We start from the raw sequence: 13,628 nt of genomic DNA on the forward strand, positions 1-13,628 counted from the left end.
TGTGAATTACAGGTGGGGCTTCTTGTATAACTTTGACCGACAAAACAGTAAATTGACAATTTCTTTATTTCTCAAAGAACAATAAAAAGGGACAAAAATCCGACATGGTTATAGACTTAACAAGGGATTTCGATGTGGTTCGGCACTGACTTCTACTACACTTGTGTCTGAATAAAGAATATTTAATAAGTACAGCAGTGACATTATTTAATCAGCAAGATGGTAATGCAATGGAGCATATTGTGGAGAAAAATGCCTTTTGTTTGGACCAGGTTAACTACGGTTTGACCCTTTTCTCTGACCCCTGCAAGGCAGTGAAGGGTAATGCATTCAGTTTGAATGTTTGAAGAAAGAACCTATTGAAGTCTACCCTCAAATGAACGCTTAATGAAATGTCAGGGGAACCGCTGTCATAAGCACAGGGTCCGTAATGTCTGTATACAGCTCTTTCCTTTTGTCTGGAAAAAGTCTTAAAGGGGCCACAATAAGATGGCCTTTCCTTCTGGGAAATAAAGATATATTCCACATTGATCAAAGCGAGCCTCTAAAATGACTGGCTGGGGTTAGTTTCCTTCAGTAACCTGCAGAGACCTAATTAACCGTGTAAATATTCTGAGGAGGAGCCAGGACAACAAAGCACACTGTTGATCAGAGCGGCATCAAGGCTGACACACCAAAACCGATTTTCCGGTACAAAACACGTTTCAAATGCATACTGGTTGAAAATACAGAAGACGGGAGAACAAACGACATGGACTCCAAAGACATGTGGGGAGAGTGGGACCATATTTTCACAAAGTGAAATGAAGAACAAGAAGTCAAGTAGCGACAGGTGTTTGGGAATGTGGGAAGGAGAGACGTGAGCAGGGGGGGGGGGGGGGGGGGGGGCAGATGGAATGGAGCCACTTCAGCTGCAGTAGTACTGGCCGGCGTTGGCCCGCCTCCTCTTGCGGCTCTGCTGCTGCTCGAAGAACTGCCGGATGTCCTCCGGAGTCACCACCTGGTGGACGCAGGAGAGGGGGGCAGTACCGGCGAGGTCAACACATCTCTTATGGCCCGTAAACGCAAACATGGAATCACACACACACACCCCCCCCCCCCCTTTATTTTTTTGTTGCTTATGCCCATTAACTTGAATTATCATCCTGGTTAGTAACGGTAAAAAGAACTGTGCAGGCTTTAGTACCTCCCAGATCATTTTCTCACACCGACTCACTGAGCATGACCCCCAAAGTGGTCCCCTCCTCTTGAATAGTAGCGCTAATGGCCAAAGTTGTCACTGACCTTTCCCTCCGCTGCGAATCTCTGCAGGAAATCCTTCAGCTCGGTCTTCATGTCATTGTATCCTGAGAAGGAGGAAAAGATACTGGTTTAGCATGCGGCGAAGAGTCGCTGCAGCTCTGATGGCTGGGCTCGCTCACCTAGATCCCCCGGTGGCCTCGCAAAAGGAATTCAATCTGGGGCACAATAAATGCAGCCCAATGGACAGGTCAAACCCATTCAACACCTGCTTGCCCTCTTTCCTTTCCCCGTTTACACTTTCGGGTTCAGTTTATTAGACATGAAGCCCAGTTCTTTATTACTACAAAATGTAAGCTCTGCATCTAAACCCTTCTTCGGCTTCATCACTTGGGCGATTAATAAGACTGAATTGTGCCCAGGGAGAAAAAAAAACCTTCTAGACATGAAGATTTCTAGACTTTCCATCACAAATCTCAAATGTAATGTCTTAATGTAGACCCACATACACATTCAGGAAGAAGCCATGTTCCAGGACAAGCCTGTGTCTTTCCTCTCTCCCCCCACCCCTTGTACCGTGGATGATCTCCAGCTGCTGCACGCGCCCGAGGTTGTCGAGGGCTGACATCAGCGGGTCGCGACCCTCGGCGCCGCCCCGCCGCTCCTGCTCTGTGGTCTTGCCCTTGTTCTCGTAGGCCAGGACTGTGTCGGACTCATCCAGCAGGAAGGACACGCCCGCCTCAGCGTACGACCTCTAAACGTCCCCCGGGGAGGCAGGAAACGGATAAGCAAACCGTACCAAGTCGAGGAGGACATTGAGGGTCTGTTGTGAACTGGTCTCCACAAATGTCATTTACTCTAATTACAGAAGCATAAATACTTCAAATACACACATGCTTCCTTAAAACGTGAGTTCATTCCTCGTCGACAGCTTGAGGAGATATTTAAAAAGGCTTTGTTCTAGAGAAGCAGTCAGGGCACCTTACCTTGCAGCTGGCACAGGAGCAGAGCTTGGTCCGCCAGGCTGAGGGCCAGAACACGGCTCCGGTCCGGGTCTTCTCCGGCCCTCTGCTCTTCAGCTCGGTCAGCCTGCACTCCGGAGCCTCGGAGGGAGACCCCACCTCCAACTCCTGGTGCTTCCTCTTACAGCTCGATGACCCGTTGGCTTTTGACTGCATAACAGACCGCGTGTTTAATGAACGTACGGTTCTTCATTCGCAATACGTGTTCTTAACTCTCCTCTAACCCTATCCTGGATGTATAATTGTGTCTTGCTGAGTCTAGATGTACGGTTGAATTCAAGAGAGACGTGAGTTTAGGAGTCAAGGAGTCTCGACACAACTTGACAAGATGGGGCCAGGCCAATTCACGACAAAGCCATTACACACGCCATTCACTCAAGCATCAGCGCTACTGAGAACTGAATAGCATCAGGCGGGAAATGTGTGCACATCTTCCCAGCAAGAAAACGGTTTGTATGGAAATGTAGAAGCTCTTGGGTTGCCATATTAGCTGTCAAATGACTTGAGAGGCTGACTAATAAAATTGATCTTGTTTATCGTACGTGGAGCCGCAAAACCTTAAGGCTGCTCCTTGTAGACCGGAGAATATGAGGTCTGGCACGGGCCATTTATCCCCTAAATACCCACAGGGTAGTAAACCAGCTGGGTGCTGCGCACACACACACGCTGCTTGGTGCTGGAGGAATAGTGCCACCTAGTGGTAATCCTCCACTCACCGGAGCACAGTCCAAACCTCTTTCAGAGTAACGTGAGGACAGAGGTCTAAACAGTTTTGTGTCAGTACGAAAATAAGAGATTTGTCCATGATTATATATATATATATACACACACGCCAACCCAACATTCATTTGACTCAAGCAGTTGAACAAGCCAGTTCCCTGTCCACGTCTGCTAAAAACAGCACGCATGGCTGCGTGTGGGATTCTAAGGTGACGTATTAACCCTTGTGTTATCTTCGGGTCATTCTGACCCATCAGTCATTGTGACCCACCGTCGTATTGCGACAAATTTACCGCATAGAAAAACAAAGTGAAGCTTTTTCTTTTAACCGTTGGGCTGTCTCAGACCCCCCACATTGCGAAAGTTAAAAGAAAATAATTTGTATTTGTTTTTGAATTGGGTAAAATTGGGTAAACACAACGATGGTTCGTTATGAACCTTTGGGTCATGTGACCCGAAGGCAGCACAAGGGTTAAATGTCTTATCCATTGTCGGCGTTAACAAAGATGGGGCTCCGTAATGAGGCGGAGCGGGGTGGTTGTCCTACCATGTCCTCCCCGTGGTTGGTGAGACTTGTGGAGGCCTCTTCTGTTCCGTCCTTCCCTTCCTCGCTGTGCTGTCCTCCTTCCGTCTTCACCTCCTCCTCTACTTTGCCCGGGCTGACTTTGGTCACAGGGGGCACTGTGTGGACAACCATACAATTAAGCCATGGCCTTCTTGTGAGCAACGGAGAAGATTCAACGACAAACCCCCCCAAAAATGACAACCGCAACTACTACACGAATTCAATGTGTGCAGGCAGGCACTCGATAACAATGATTATTTTATCCCGCTCCATACTTTTATACTAGCCTTGTGTTGCCTTCGGTCACATGACCCAAAGGTTCATAAGGAACCATCGTTGTGTTTACCCAATACAAAAACAAATTAAAATAATTTTCTTTTAACCTTCGCAATGTGGGGGGTCTGAGACAGCCCGACGGTTAAAAGAAAATGCTTCACTTTGTTTTTGTATGCGGTAAAGTTGTCGCAATACGACGGTGGGTCACAATGACTGATGGGTCAGAATGACCTGAAGATAACAAGGGTTAACATCCTTGAAAACCGTGTCGGGATGACGTCCGTTTTTTTTAAACCTTGATGCAGCGCAAAGTAAAGAGTGTGACGGTGTCACCTTCCAGGTGGGCTGCGTAGATCCACAGGAAGGCGTTCTTGTTCATGCACGACTCACACACCATCTCCTGAAGCTCCACGCACTCTGGAACAGGGCGGCTCAGGTGCTGCAAGAACATCGTTGGACTATGAGAGGCAAGTTCTCAATAGATAGTCATTTGCAGATGGGTGTTCCTCTTTCATTGTAAAACGGGTTTACATAGATGGATATATATCTATATAGATGACTCTGAATGTCGATTTCAAGGAGACCGTTTTGCTGGGGTGCTTTGCTTCCTACCCTGCCATGGAGCCAGTCCTCACAGACGATGCACTGAATCATTTCATCTTCCACCTGTGACGTGAGGGAAATATGTTTGCTGTTGTGGTTTTGACGTGATTGTATCATAGATTGGAAGGTAAAAGTGTGTTCTCACTCGATGTGTATGGAAACAAGGTTGTGTATTCGAATATTCAACACATTCTTACATGGTCTTCAGGGTCTGGATATGGTCTGTTACAAGTGCAATACAGACCAAAGAAGTTATGGCTGTACTTGTTGTCAGTGTTCAATGGATCTTTCTCCTACAAAAAAGAGTTAGTCAAAGAAAAAAATGATGTTTTCATATTGTTCTTGTTGTCATTTAAAGGATGAATGAACACATTCCATGAAATTGTTTGGAACCTTACAGAGTACAGCTTGCACTCCGTCTGTCCAAATTTGCTGTTTCCACAGTCACAGCGGAAGTTTCTGTGAGAAGATAGGGCATGTCACATTTCACAAACAAAATGAAGCTTTTGCCGCACATCTTATGTTTTGTCGAGCACAATTCGCCGAGCGCAATCACTGGTCTTCAAAACCATGACAATGCGAGACAAACATCTTGTCCAAATCCAACTCCAAGCATTTATCCAAGCTCACCTTTTGGTGTACAGTTCGAATAGATCATGGCCCTCATGGCATTTGTAGGAGCAGGCCAGACAGACGCCTGCTGGTTCACCCCCCTTCGGTGTGCAGGTGTTACAGGCATATAGGGCCTGTCTTTTCACATGCCCCTGCCAAAACAAAATCAAGACAAACATGGTACATGTCATAGATTGATTTGTACAAGAGGCAGATAGTAGAAACCTGGCCTGCCTACACAAGTGGATTAGTTTGGATAAATTAAAGCAGAACCTTAAAATAGCACACAGGTCACCTATGAATTGAAAAACAAAAGGTACCGTATGTGATCGTATCCCATTTCTGGCCTGTGCCACGGCACTTGCTTTTAGAGGTAGACCTCATTTTTTGCAGCTTGTTATTCAAAAATATGTAATAACTAACCACTATCAAACAATCTATAGCAAAGCTGTAGCATTGCTAATAATACAGAGCACGACAATGCATGTAGGCCTGTGTCTTTCATAACGCCAACAGGATACCTCTGGATATGAACACTTTTCAGAATCACTGCCCCCCAAAACGGCTGATGCCTCGTTCTCCAACTCCTCGTCCTCTTCCAGAACATCTACTAAGGAAAGAGTCGCCTCGTCTCCCTCATTTGCCGCCATCCTAGATGAGAAAGGGAAAATGACTGCAAGTTCCTGTTCCAGGGCAAAAAAAAACGGCTACCCAGAATACCCAGGCTGGTAAGTGCCAACAATATCGCGGATTTTGCTTGCAAAGTTAAAAACAGTATGTCGACCAATTCCACCTAAAATAAATAACGTCTAGCCATGAGTGCTTTGTTGACAACTAGACACAATGTTGCTTCAAATGACAACATCCGCACGATTTCCGGAATGTGCGACGCGTTAAATTATTTAGCGGGAATTAATTTTAAAAAAAGGACCTTTGATTACCCTGGTTTGCTCAGTCTGAAAGATATTTTCAGATGCTTATAGGTTGAAAATTATGTTTACATTGCATCCCATTAGTCTATAATGTGTTGACATAAACTATATCAACAAAAAACGTTTCATCTGAAAAAGTGCTAAAGTATCCGATTGGACGTAAAAGGTAAAGGATGTGACGACTTGGAAAGTTGAAAGTTCATAGTTTGCAGCATAACAAATATGGAGCTACGGGGGGAGCTCAAATATAGAGACGGAAGAAAGAAAGAATTATTAATAAAAACAGAAAATAGTTTACCCTCATTGATAGTGGGGATAAAGAAATTGAACGCCGAGGTATCGGTGCTTCTTACCGAGCTAGTTGTGCAAGAAAAACTTAACGGGGGCAGTGACGACCAGGGAGATTTTGAAGCTGATGATGGTGAGATTTAAATTATGCCATAGGCCCTTTTCTTTAGAGCTGGTGTCAAAGTAAAAAATCAAGATAGCTAGCAGTTTCCCAAATCCTATCCGTATGACTTTTCTTTATAAATTTGCTAGGTAGCTAGCGGGTTAGGGTGGCTCCCTTCTTTATCCATTCAAAAACAACTATTTACGTGCACTATCAAATGTAGCCTAATAATTGTTTGATTTGGTTATATAGCACCAACGCTAATGAGCAAAGCCTTGTTATGTCAGTCAATAGTTTCGCTGATAATCTCCTAAGAAATATATTGATGTGTATAACATGTATTTTATGTTGTAGATGGAGAGAATGACAGTGACGACGAGGAGGAAGACACAAAAATTGTGATCAAGGCTCCTGTGTCAGAACCTCCAGCAAAACGATCTAAAAGCCTGAGAACATAAGGGCTCAAGGGCCACAATGGCGCCTGGTCCACTACAACAAAACTGTGGGATTTATACTTTGTCATAACTCATGTATCAGGCAAATAATCTTCACCTCACAAAACGAGTGTAATTTAGGTTTATTTCTTGTTGACAGATCAGAAAGTTGTTCTAGTGTTTGCCTTCTTGTAAAAATGACTATGAATGACATTTTCCAAAACATTGTTTTTTTCTTCTAATCCCAGGCCTTTTTTGTTTTTGTGTAACACCGTGCACTTACAAAAGAAATACAATCAGAAGCTCAAACATACTCTTTCGAGAAAACAAACATTAAGACAAGCCCTTTGTATTCTTACACCACTGATTTAAGAGATATTGGAAAAACTGAAAATGTACATGTAGCCATGAAGAGTTCCAATGGAAGCCTGTGTCTATGAGCAACCCTGTGCATTCAAATTATGGGATGGAGGTCTTTGGCAAAAAGAATTCCACAAAATGCATAAGGACCTGTCAGTTTATGTACTTCCATGAACAAGTCTACTTCAAATTATTTTTTTACGGGAAGATGAAAGGTTTCAGTCTTACCGAGGCAACTCATCTGTCAAATATTTATAATGGTTTGTGACCACACCTGGGGGGTTAAAGAAAAGTCAATTAGTCATTTCAACAGCTTTTCTTTAGAAGGTTGCATTTAGGTCTGAGGACTTAATAACTAAATGATACACAAATATTTACAGTGTTGTGCCCAGACCTCTCAAATAGAGAATATGTAGACAAACCTTTCAACATAGCCAATCCTGGGAATCCCAGCTAAGTTGTTTACATATTGAGGTAATGGTTTTGAACTAGCAAATACTGAAACCCTGATTGGCTTAAATGACCTTGTTTTATTTTAGTAGGTGCAATGTTACACTGCAACTACAACTCCAAATAGATGGCACCTGTTTAAATGGAGAAAATGGACAAGGGGTTTATTATGATTAAGAAAACATGCCACAATAAATTACCTAAAATACAGTCCAACTTCCAAGTAGACAGTGCTTTATTGTATTCAAGGATCAACTGAAAATAAATAGTCCACCATTCCCTTTTAGTTAGATCCATATGCCAGATTGAATGTTACATAATTCTCAATTACATTCATTACTTAAGAACCAAGGAGATTCCAAACTAGTAGATGTATGTATGTATGTATACCCGTCAATCAATATAAAACAAAGAAAACACAATAACCCAATGCTAATATTTAAGTTCAAATGAATGTAGGAAATGTACTTGAGATCATGTCACAGGGCTGTGTGAAATGACACAGACAGCCATATTCATTTGTCACATTTTCATAGAAAGGGGAAGAGTTCAAAAATAGTCTCCATTTCAAATGGGAAGGCTTCATCCTGTTTCCTTTACCGTTTCTTTGCTCAGGATTTGAGATAATATAATTGGCAGTATTAATGTACCTTGGAGCTCTACATTTCTAAAAGATTCTGTAATTGCTTATCAATATTCCTATATTATTACACAACAGACCGGTGCTTCTAAATCCCACATAAAAGGACGCAAATATATTCACAAATTAATCATACGGTTTCATCAGTACAATGGCACACAATGTGAACAATGTTTGATAACTGGTCGCTGGGCTTCAGAATGTGAATGTTCAGCATACCAATCTTTACAGGAATTCCTAAAAAAAAGGCACAAGCTATTCCCCACCCCCCCAAAGAAATACTAATTTCAACCCATTTCATAAATACAAAATGTGTCCATATTGCAAGAGACAGAATGACACAAATGTTTTGTATAACAAGATATGCCACACATCACTGAACTAACACATTTGAATACATTCAAACAAAAATACACAGTGCTGTGATACTTGTCATTGTACGTTTTACAATGGATTTGAAATGTTAAAGTACCTACAGACCTTTCTCAACTAACTTGCCAATATGGCTTCTTCAATGCTTTCCTCATAAATTGTTTTTTTTTAAGACAGGGAACTGAGTTATTTATTAAAATACCAAAGTAAATGGCATTTTCATTAAATGAATAAACTGGTTTCACAGGTTGTATCAAGAATACCCAGCACCATTTGGTCCAATCTTTGTTCTGTGCAAGAAAGGACAAAACTCATTGGAGTGACACACCTACCCTTGTTAATTTTAGGGATCCCAGACGCCTACAAAATAAACCAACCCCTTAATCATATTGCCCAGTGAAGTCTGTTCTATAAAACACTGTTTTGTGATACTGCGAGGGAGTGTTTTGGAACATAAGGGTTGAGAGGGTCAGAAGTAAGTTGCCCAGTTAACGTGCCTAGTTAACAGCAGCTCCCCAGAGTTTCCCATGTCAGCAGTCCCTTGGTTGGCCCCTTCAAGTGTCAATCAGCTGCAGCCGGCTGATCTGATTTGATGCCTTGGCAAAAGTGTGGTGGCGGTTGCAAAGGACTGCCAGGCATATAGGCAGAATGCAGTAGCCCACTGTCTTGGGGTCAGCACGGGTACATGAGTAAAGGAAGAGGAAAACCTGGAGGTAGGGGATGAGGAATATGGTTGCCCATACCCAGAATGGCAAGAGCAAGAGATGGGTCTTGAGACTCTGGGCCCAGGTGAACAAGGAGGGGAGAGGAGAGGAGGCAGTGTCCCCTGCCTGGTTCTGCTCCTTCTCCTGGGCTACCCTCTCCACATGCTCGAGGGTGAAGCGGTTATAGGTCTGGTTTATTTCAAATACATAGTAGACGGCTGCCACACTAGCCAGCAGGTACAGCCCCACGCCAATCCACCCCATCCGCTGGCGGAAGTTCATCATTCTCCATACTCGGCCCTGGAACAAAAGCCGAGAGGTTGGAGGCATACAATCTAATTCAGTAAGTTTCAGGGTCGTTCATATGGGAATGAGTGTTTTATCACAGGGTCTTCATTCTTGTTTTGAAAATATCAGCTGTAGCACGGGCGACGGTATGCATACTATGCAATTAAAACAAACCAGTCATGAGAAACATACCCGATTTATTTAGCAAACCAGCTATATAGCACACGTTAGCTAGCCTTGCTAATTAGTGAGCAAATCTAGTTGTTTACGCACTTAAAAAGACAAACTTCTGGTGGAATATTTGTGAGAATGGTAGAGCAAGGTAATAGACCTACAACTAACACGTCAGGCTACCTTGCTAGCGAGACATTATGCTAGCCTACAGAACAAATACCATTATGATTCGACCTAGTTTGCTAACAGTAGCTAGCAAGCTTAAGTATTAAAGTTGTAAAACAGTTATTCCCTCACCTCGCCTTCGTTTACATGTCAACTCAATCAGTTGACTGAGGGCACTTGCCGATGGTTAATTTCATTTAAATTCATTGTATATTATTTCCAAAAGACCAGGCTGCTACCATGATTCTATCTCTTGTTGTCATATGACTTGTAACACCACAAGACTAGACATCCGGGGAAGTGTCATCGAAAATATGTCAGTGTGCCATCTACTGTTGAAACTGTAAACTATGTGTACGGCCAATATTTTACAGGCTGGTTCTACATTTATTACCTGTAGAAAGTGATTATATAGACACGAATGATTGTTGATGGCTAAAGTTACAGATTTTGTCCTTCTACTAGTGAACTTCTACTAGTTCAGTTTGCACAGTGTTTTTATTGGCCATACATAAACAGCAGTTCACCTTTCGCTGATGGAGTACAGAACACCATAATTAATCAACAGTTTTATTCGGCTTTTAGATTTTTAGGGAAAGGTTCATTAATGATGACGACACCTGCGCTTTCAAAATCAACCACGAATATTATTTCCAGATGATGGGTGAAATGGGTGTCACAGCCTATATTGTGCAATGTATTTGTCAAGTGCAAACAGCGTCAACACTTAGCTCTGTCCGCCTGACAGGGAAAATGTAACCAGGGAATACATGTTGAATCCTACATTCGTTTTTTTTTTAAATGTTCTTAAGGTTCACGTAAACTGTGACAATGTTTCAAAATCATATGTGTGGTATAGTACATGAAATCTCATTCTCAGTTTTTCACAATTGTTAACACGTTTCTCAAAACAATAACGGCTTTCTCAAAACTGCACACACAAAACTGAAAACTTTTTCATAGTCAAACATAAAACAGCACACAAATATGCAGGAAAAAAAGTTATATTTCTGAACAGTACACAACTGTCAACGGGCCTGCTCGACCCCCATTGAATCCAACCTCATTACAGTTTTCATATAGCTCATTAGCTGTGTCATGCTCCTGGATCTGCTGAAACAGACAGCATGAGAATGCAGAGGGAGTCAGGTGGCTGAGCGGTTAAGAAATCGGGCTAGTAATCAGAAGGTTGCTGGTTCGATTCCCTGGCCGTGCCAAATTATGGTGTGGCCTTGGGCAAGGCACTTCACCCTACTTGCCTCAGGGGAATGTCCCTGTACTTTCTGTAAGTCGCTCTGGATAAGAGTGTCTGCTAAATGACTAAATGTAAATGTAAGTTATAGTATAGACACAGATAGGTCAACACAGTGGGCTACAGTGAGACACTGTAGAAAAGGAACAATATTGGATTACAGGTACAATACATGCATGTGTCAGTGCTGAATGTATGGGACTTACAAGCACAAACTCTCGATGTAACTCCTTGATGTGGTCTGTGTTCCGGTCGAATGGGACTCTTGTTTCATCCACATGGCATTCCTGCGGAGAAAACGGTCCAGTGTAGAGAGGCTGCAGGCTGGATGTTTCTGAATGTGGCATGGTCAGCCAGGATCCTGGTTTGTATCTGTCGAAGTGTGATAGTGTTGTTTTCACAAACCATATTCACAATGTCAGTCTCCTGTTCGGCTGTGAAAGTGCATGTTCTTCCTCCACGGTGTGGTTCTCTTTCAGTCCTGCAAAATACAAATACTGTTAGCACACTGTATTCTATTGATATGCAGTATTTCAGTACACAAGGCTAATAGATGTCATACCTGTTCTCCATTCTAAAGGTTCTAATGATGGCAGCAACTGTGAAGCGCTGAGATTTGGTTGGACCCTCTGGCCAGCCTCCCTCATGCTCAAACCATGGTTGAGCATGTGGTCAACCATGTGGCCCGAATCTCATTAGAGATGACCGTTCTCCTTCTTCTTTCTCCTCCTTCCTCTTCTCCTCTTCCTCCTTCTTGTCTTCCTGTTCCTCCTCCTTCTTGTCTTCCTCTTCCTCTCCTTCCTCCTTCTTGTCCAATTCCTTGTCCTCCTCCTCTCACTCTTACCCTTCTCCTTCTCTGGTTGTCGATATGTTCGAAGTTCTCCATTGTTCACCAAACAAAACAGACGCTCAAGGCCCTTTTTATGCTGCAGTCCTGATCGCAAATTGCTCACCAGACCTGAGTGTTTAGAGATTTGAATAGTTGTGTGTTGTAGGTTGATGCTTTGAGATTTTACATGAGAAGTGTGTGCAACAACTGTACATTGTGTGTAGTGTTTTGACAACAAGATGATGTGTAATTGACATCAGTGTGTAAACAAGGAAAGTCAGAGTCTGATGCAGATAAGGGAGTGTGAAGTAGTGCCAAATTGGGTCAAGCAATTGGTACATGAAGTGAAGGTTGTGAAAATTGTGCCAAATTTTTGCTTTTTGTGTGTTAACAATTGGGAAAAACTGTAACACTGTACATTGATAAGTATCATGTTTAGATACAACACCCTGTTGTCATTCCCCACTGGAATGAGTACTGATCTATAATAAAGGACCGTAGAAGTTCGTAAGGAGGACTAACACAGTCCACTGTTGAATCACCAGTGTAAAATGTATGATTCTTTCAAATAATATGAGGTAGGCTACTGTGAATTAGTAACGTAAATGTGAAGCTGGGCTATTCTTGGCTTATGTCTGCCTCATTTCTTCTGAGCTGAAATGCATTTTGGCCGAAAAATTGTGAAATCATCAAAGTAATATTTAAATCTGGCAGTAGGTCCTTGAACCCCATTTGATCTACAATTATGACTAATACTGTGTTTAATGCAGTGGATATGGGTGCTCCTTCATATGCAGATGACGGTGCAATCGGTAAGAGAGGGATATATGTTCCCTTTTTCCCTGTTTTGAGGAAGGTTCATGAGGCAATATATAAGGTGGAGGATGGATCTAGTAGGGGTTAAGGCTGCCTGTGTCTTGCTGTTGTACCCTGTATGTTTTTCCATAAGGAAGGCTGTGGAGGTGTGTCTGCTCCTGCATGGGCAACCTCAAAAGTACTTTTTTTGAATATAGAAGGGAAATGTGAGAGTCCTCATGTGCTAGTGCCTGGACAGGTGTGGGATGGCTTCCCCCTGCCTGAAGAGTCCCTGTTTGCTGTTTCTGGGGCCTGCTGGTTCTCAACTTTGGATATAGTGAGCAGATTACATCAAGTTATTGTAGCAGAATTCTACACGATGAAGACCACTTTTTGTACTTACTACGTAATATGTAAATTCAATTAGTTATTTCAAATTAGTTATTTTGTTTGGCAGGGCAATGATGCACCTTCACCGAATCATTCAATTATTCCACCCGTTTGATGAACACAGCCCCACTGACTTTCACGGAAATTGCACAAAATACAAATTATTTCTGTTTGTTTTGCCAGGACTGTTTGTCACCACAAGATATTGAATCAAATTAGTTTGGTACTTGTTTTGGCATTATGACAAGGTTTTAAAGGGAAAAGATACCACCAATAGAAGTCCTAAGACATTAACACATTTCAAAAATAAAAGGTAGAGAACAAGAAGTTTTACTGCAAAAAGTATTGTTCAAATGCTGAACTGTAAGGATAAAAGAAAGCCAAATTACTATGAATTAACTAGGCTAGTTTTTCT

The 13,628-nt window shown here is 42.5% G+C and overlaps 3 protein-coding genes across 3 annotated transcripts; 1 reads left to right on the plus strand and 2 right to left on the minus strand.

The window, feature by feature from the left end:
• Positions 1–48: 48 nt before the first annotated feature.
• ubr7 (ubiquitin protein ligase E3 component n-recognin 7) lies at positions 49–5,899 on the minus strand. Its single transcript, XM_062467411.1, has 11 exons — positions 5,559–5,899; positions 5,056–5,189; positions 4,824–4,884; positions 4,623–4,718; positions 4,435–4,488; positions 4,156–4,261; positions 3,529–3,662; positions 2,226–2,411; positions 1,816–1,993; positions 1,285–1,346; positions 49–1,000 (listed from the first exon to the last, which is right to left on the minus strand). Exons 1-11 carry the CDS (start codon positions 5,685–5,687, stop codon positions 908–910), a joined length of 1,233 nt encoding a protein of 410 aa, XP_062323395.1. The 5' UTR covers positions 5,688–5,899; the 3' UTR covers positions 49–907.
• A 262-nt stretch (positions 5,900–6,161) lies between these two features.
• Positions 6,162–7,138, plus strand: si:dkeyp-55f12.3 (uncharacterized protein LOC568418 homolog). Its single transcript, XM_062467805.1, has 2 exons — positions 6,162–6,390; positions 6,715–7,138. The coding sequence occupies exons 1-2, from the start codon at positions 6,192–6,194 to the stop codon at positions 6,816–6,818; spliced, it is 303 nt and encodes a 100-aa protein (XP_062323789.1). The 5' UTR covers positions 6,162–6,191; the 3' UTR covers positions 6,819–7,138.
• A 613-nt stretch (positions 7,139–7,751) lies between these two features.
• On the minus strand, positions 7,752–10,242 carry tmem251 (transmembrane protein 251). Its single transcript, XM_062467804.1, has 2 exons — positions 10,080–10,242; positions 7,752–9,620 (listed from the first exon to the last, which is right to left on the minus strand). Exon 2 carries the CDS (start codon positions 9,603–9,605, stop codon positions 9,171–9,173), a length of 435 nt encoding a protein of 144 aa, XP_062323788.1. The 5' UTR covers positions 9,606–9,620; positions 10,080–10,242; the 3' UTR covers positions 7,752–9,170.
• Between the last annotated feature and the right edge of the window lie 3,386 nt (positions 10,243–13,628).

Source organism: Osmerus eperlanus, chromosome 8 (genome assembly GCF_963692335.1).
Source record: "Osmerus eperlanus chromosome 8, fOsmEpe2.1, whole genome shotgun sequence".
In the NCBI taxonomy this organism is placed as follows: Eukaryota; Metazoa; Chordata; class Actinopteri; order Osmeriformes; family Osmeridae; genus Osmerus; species Osmerus eperlanus.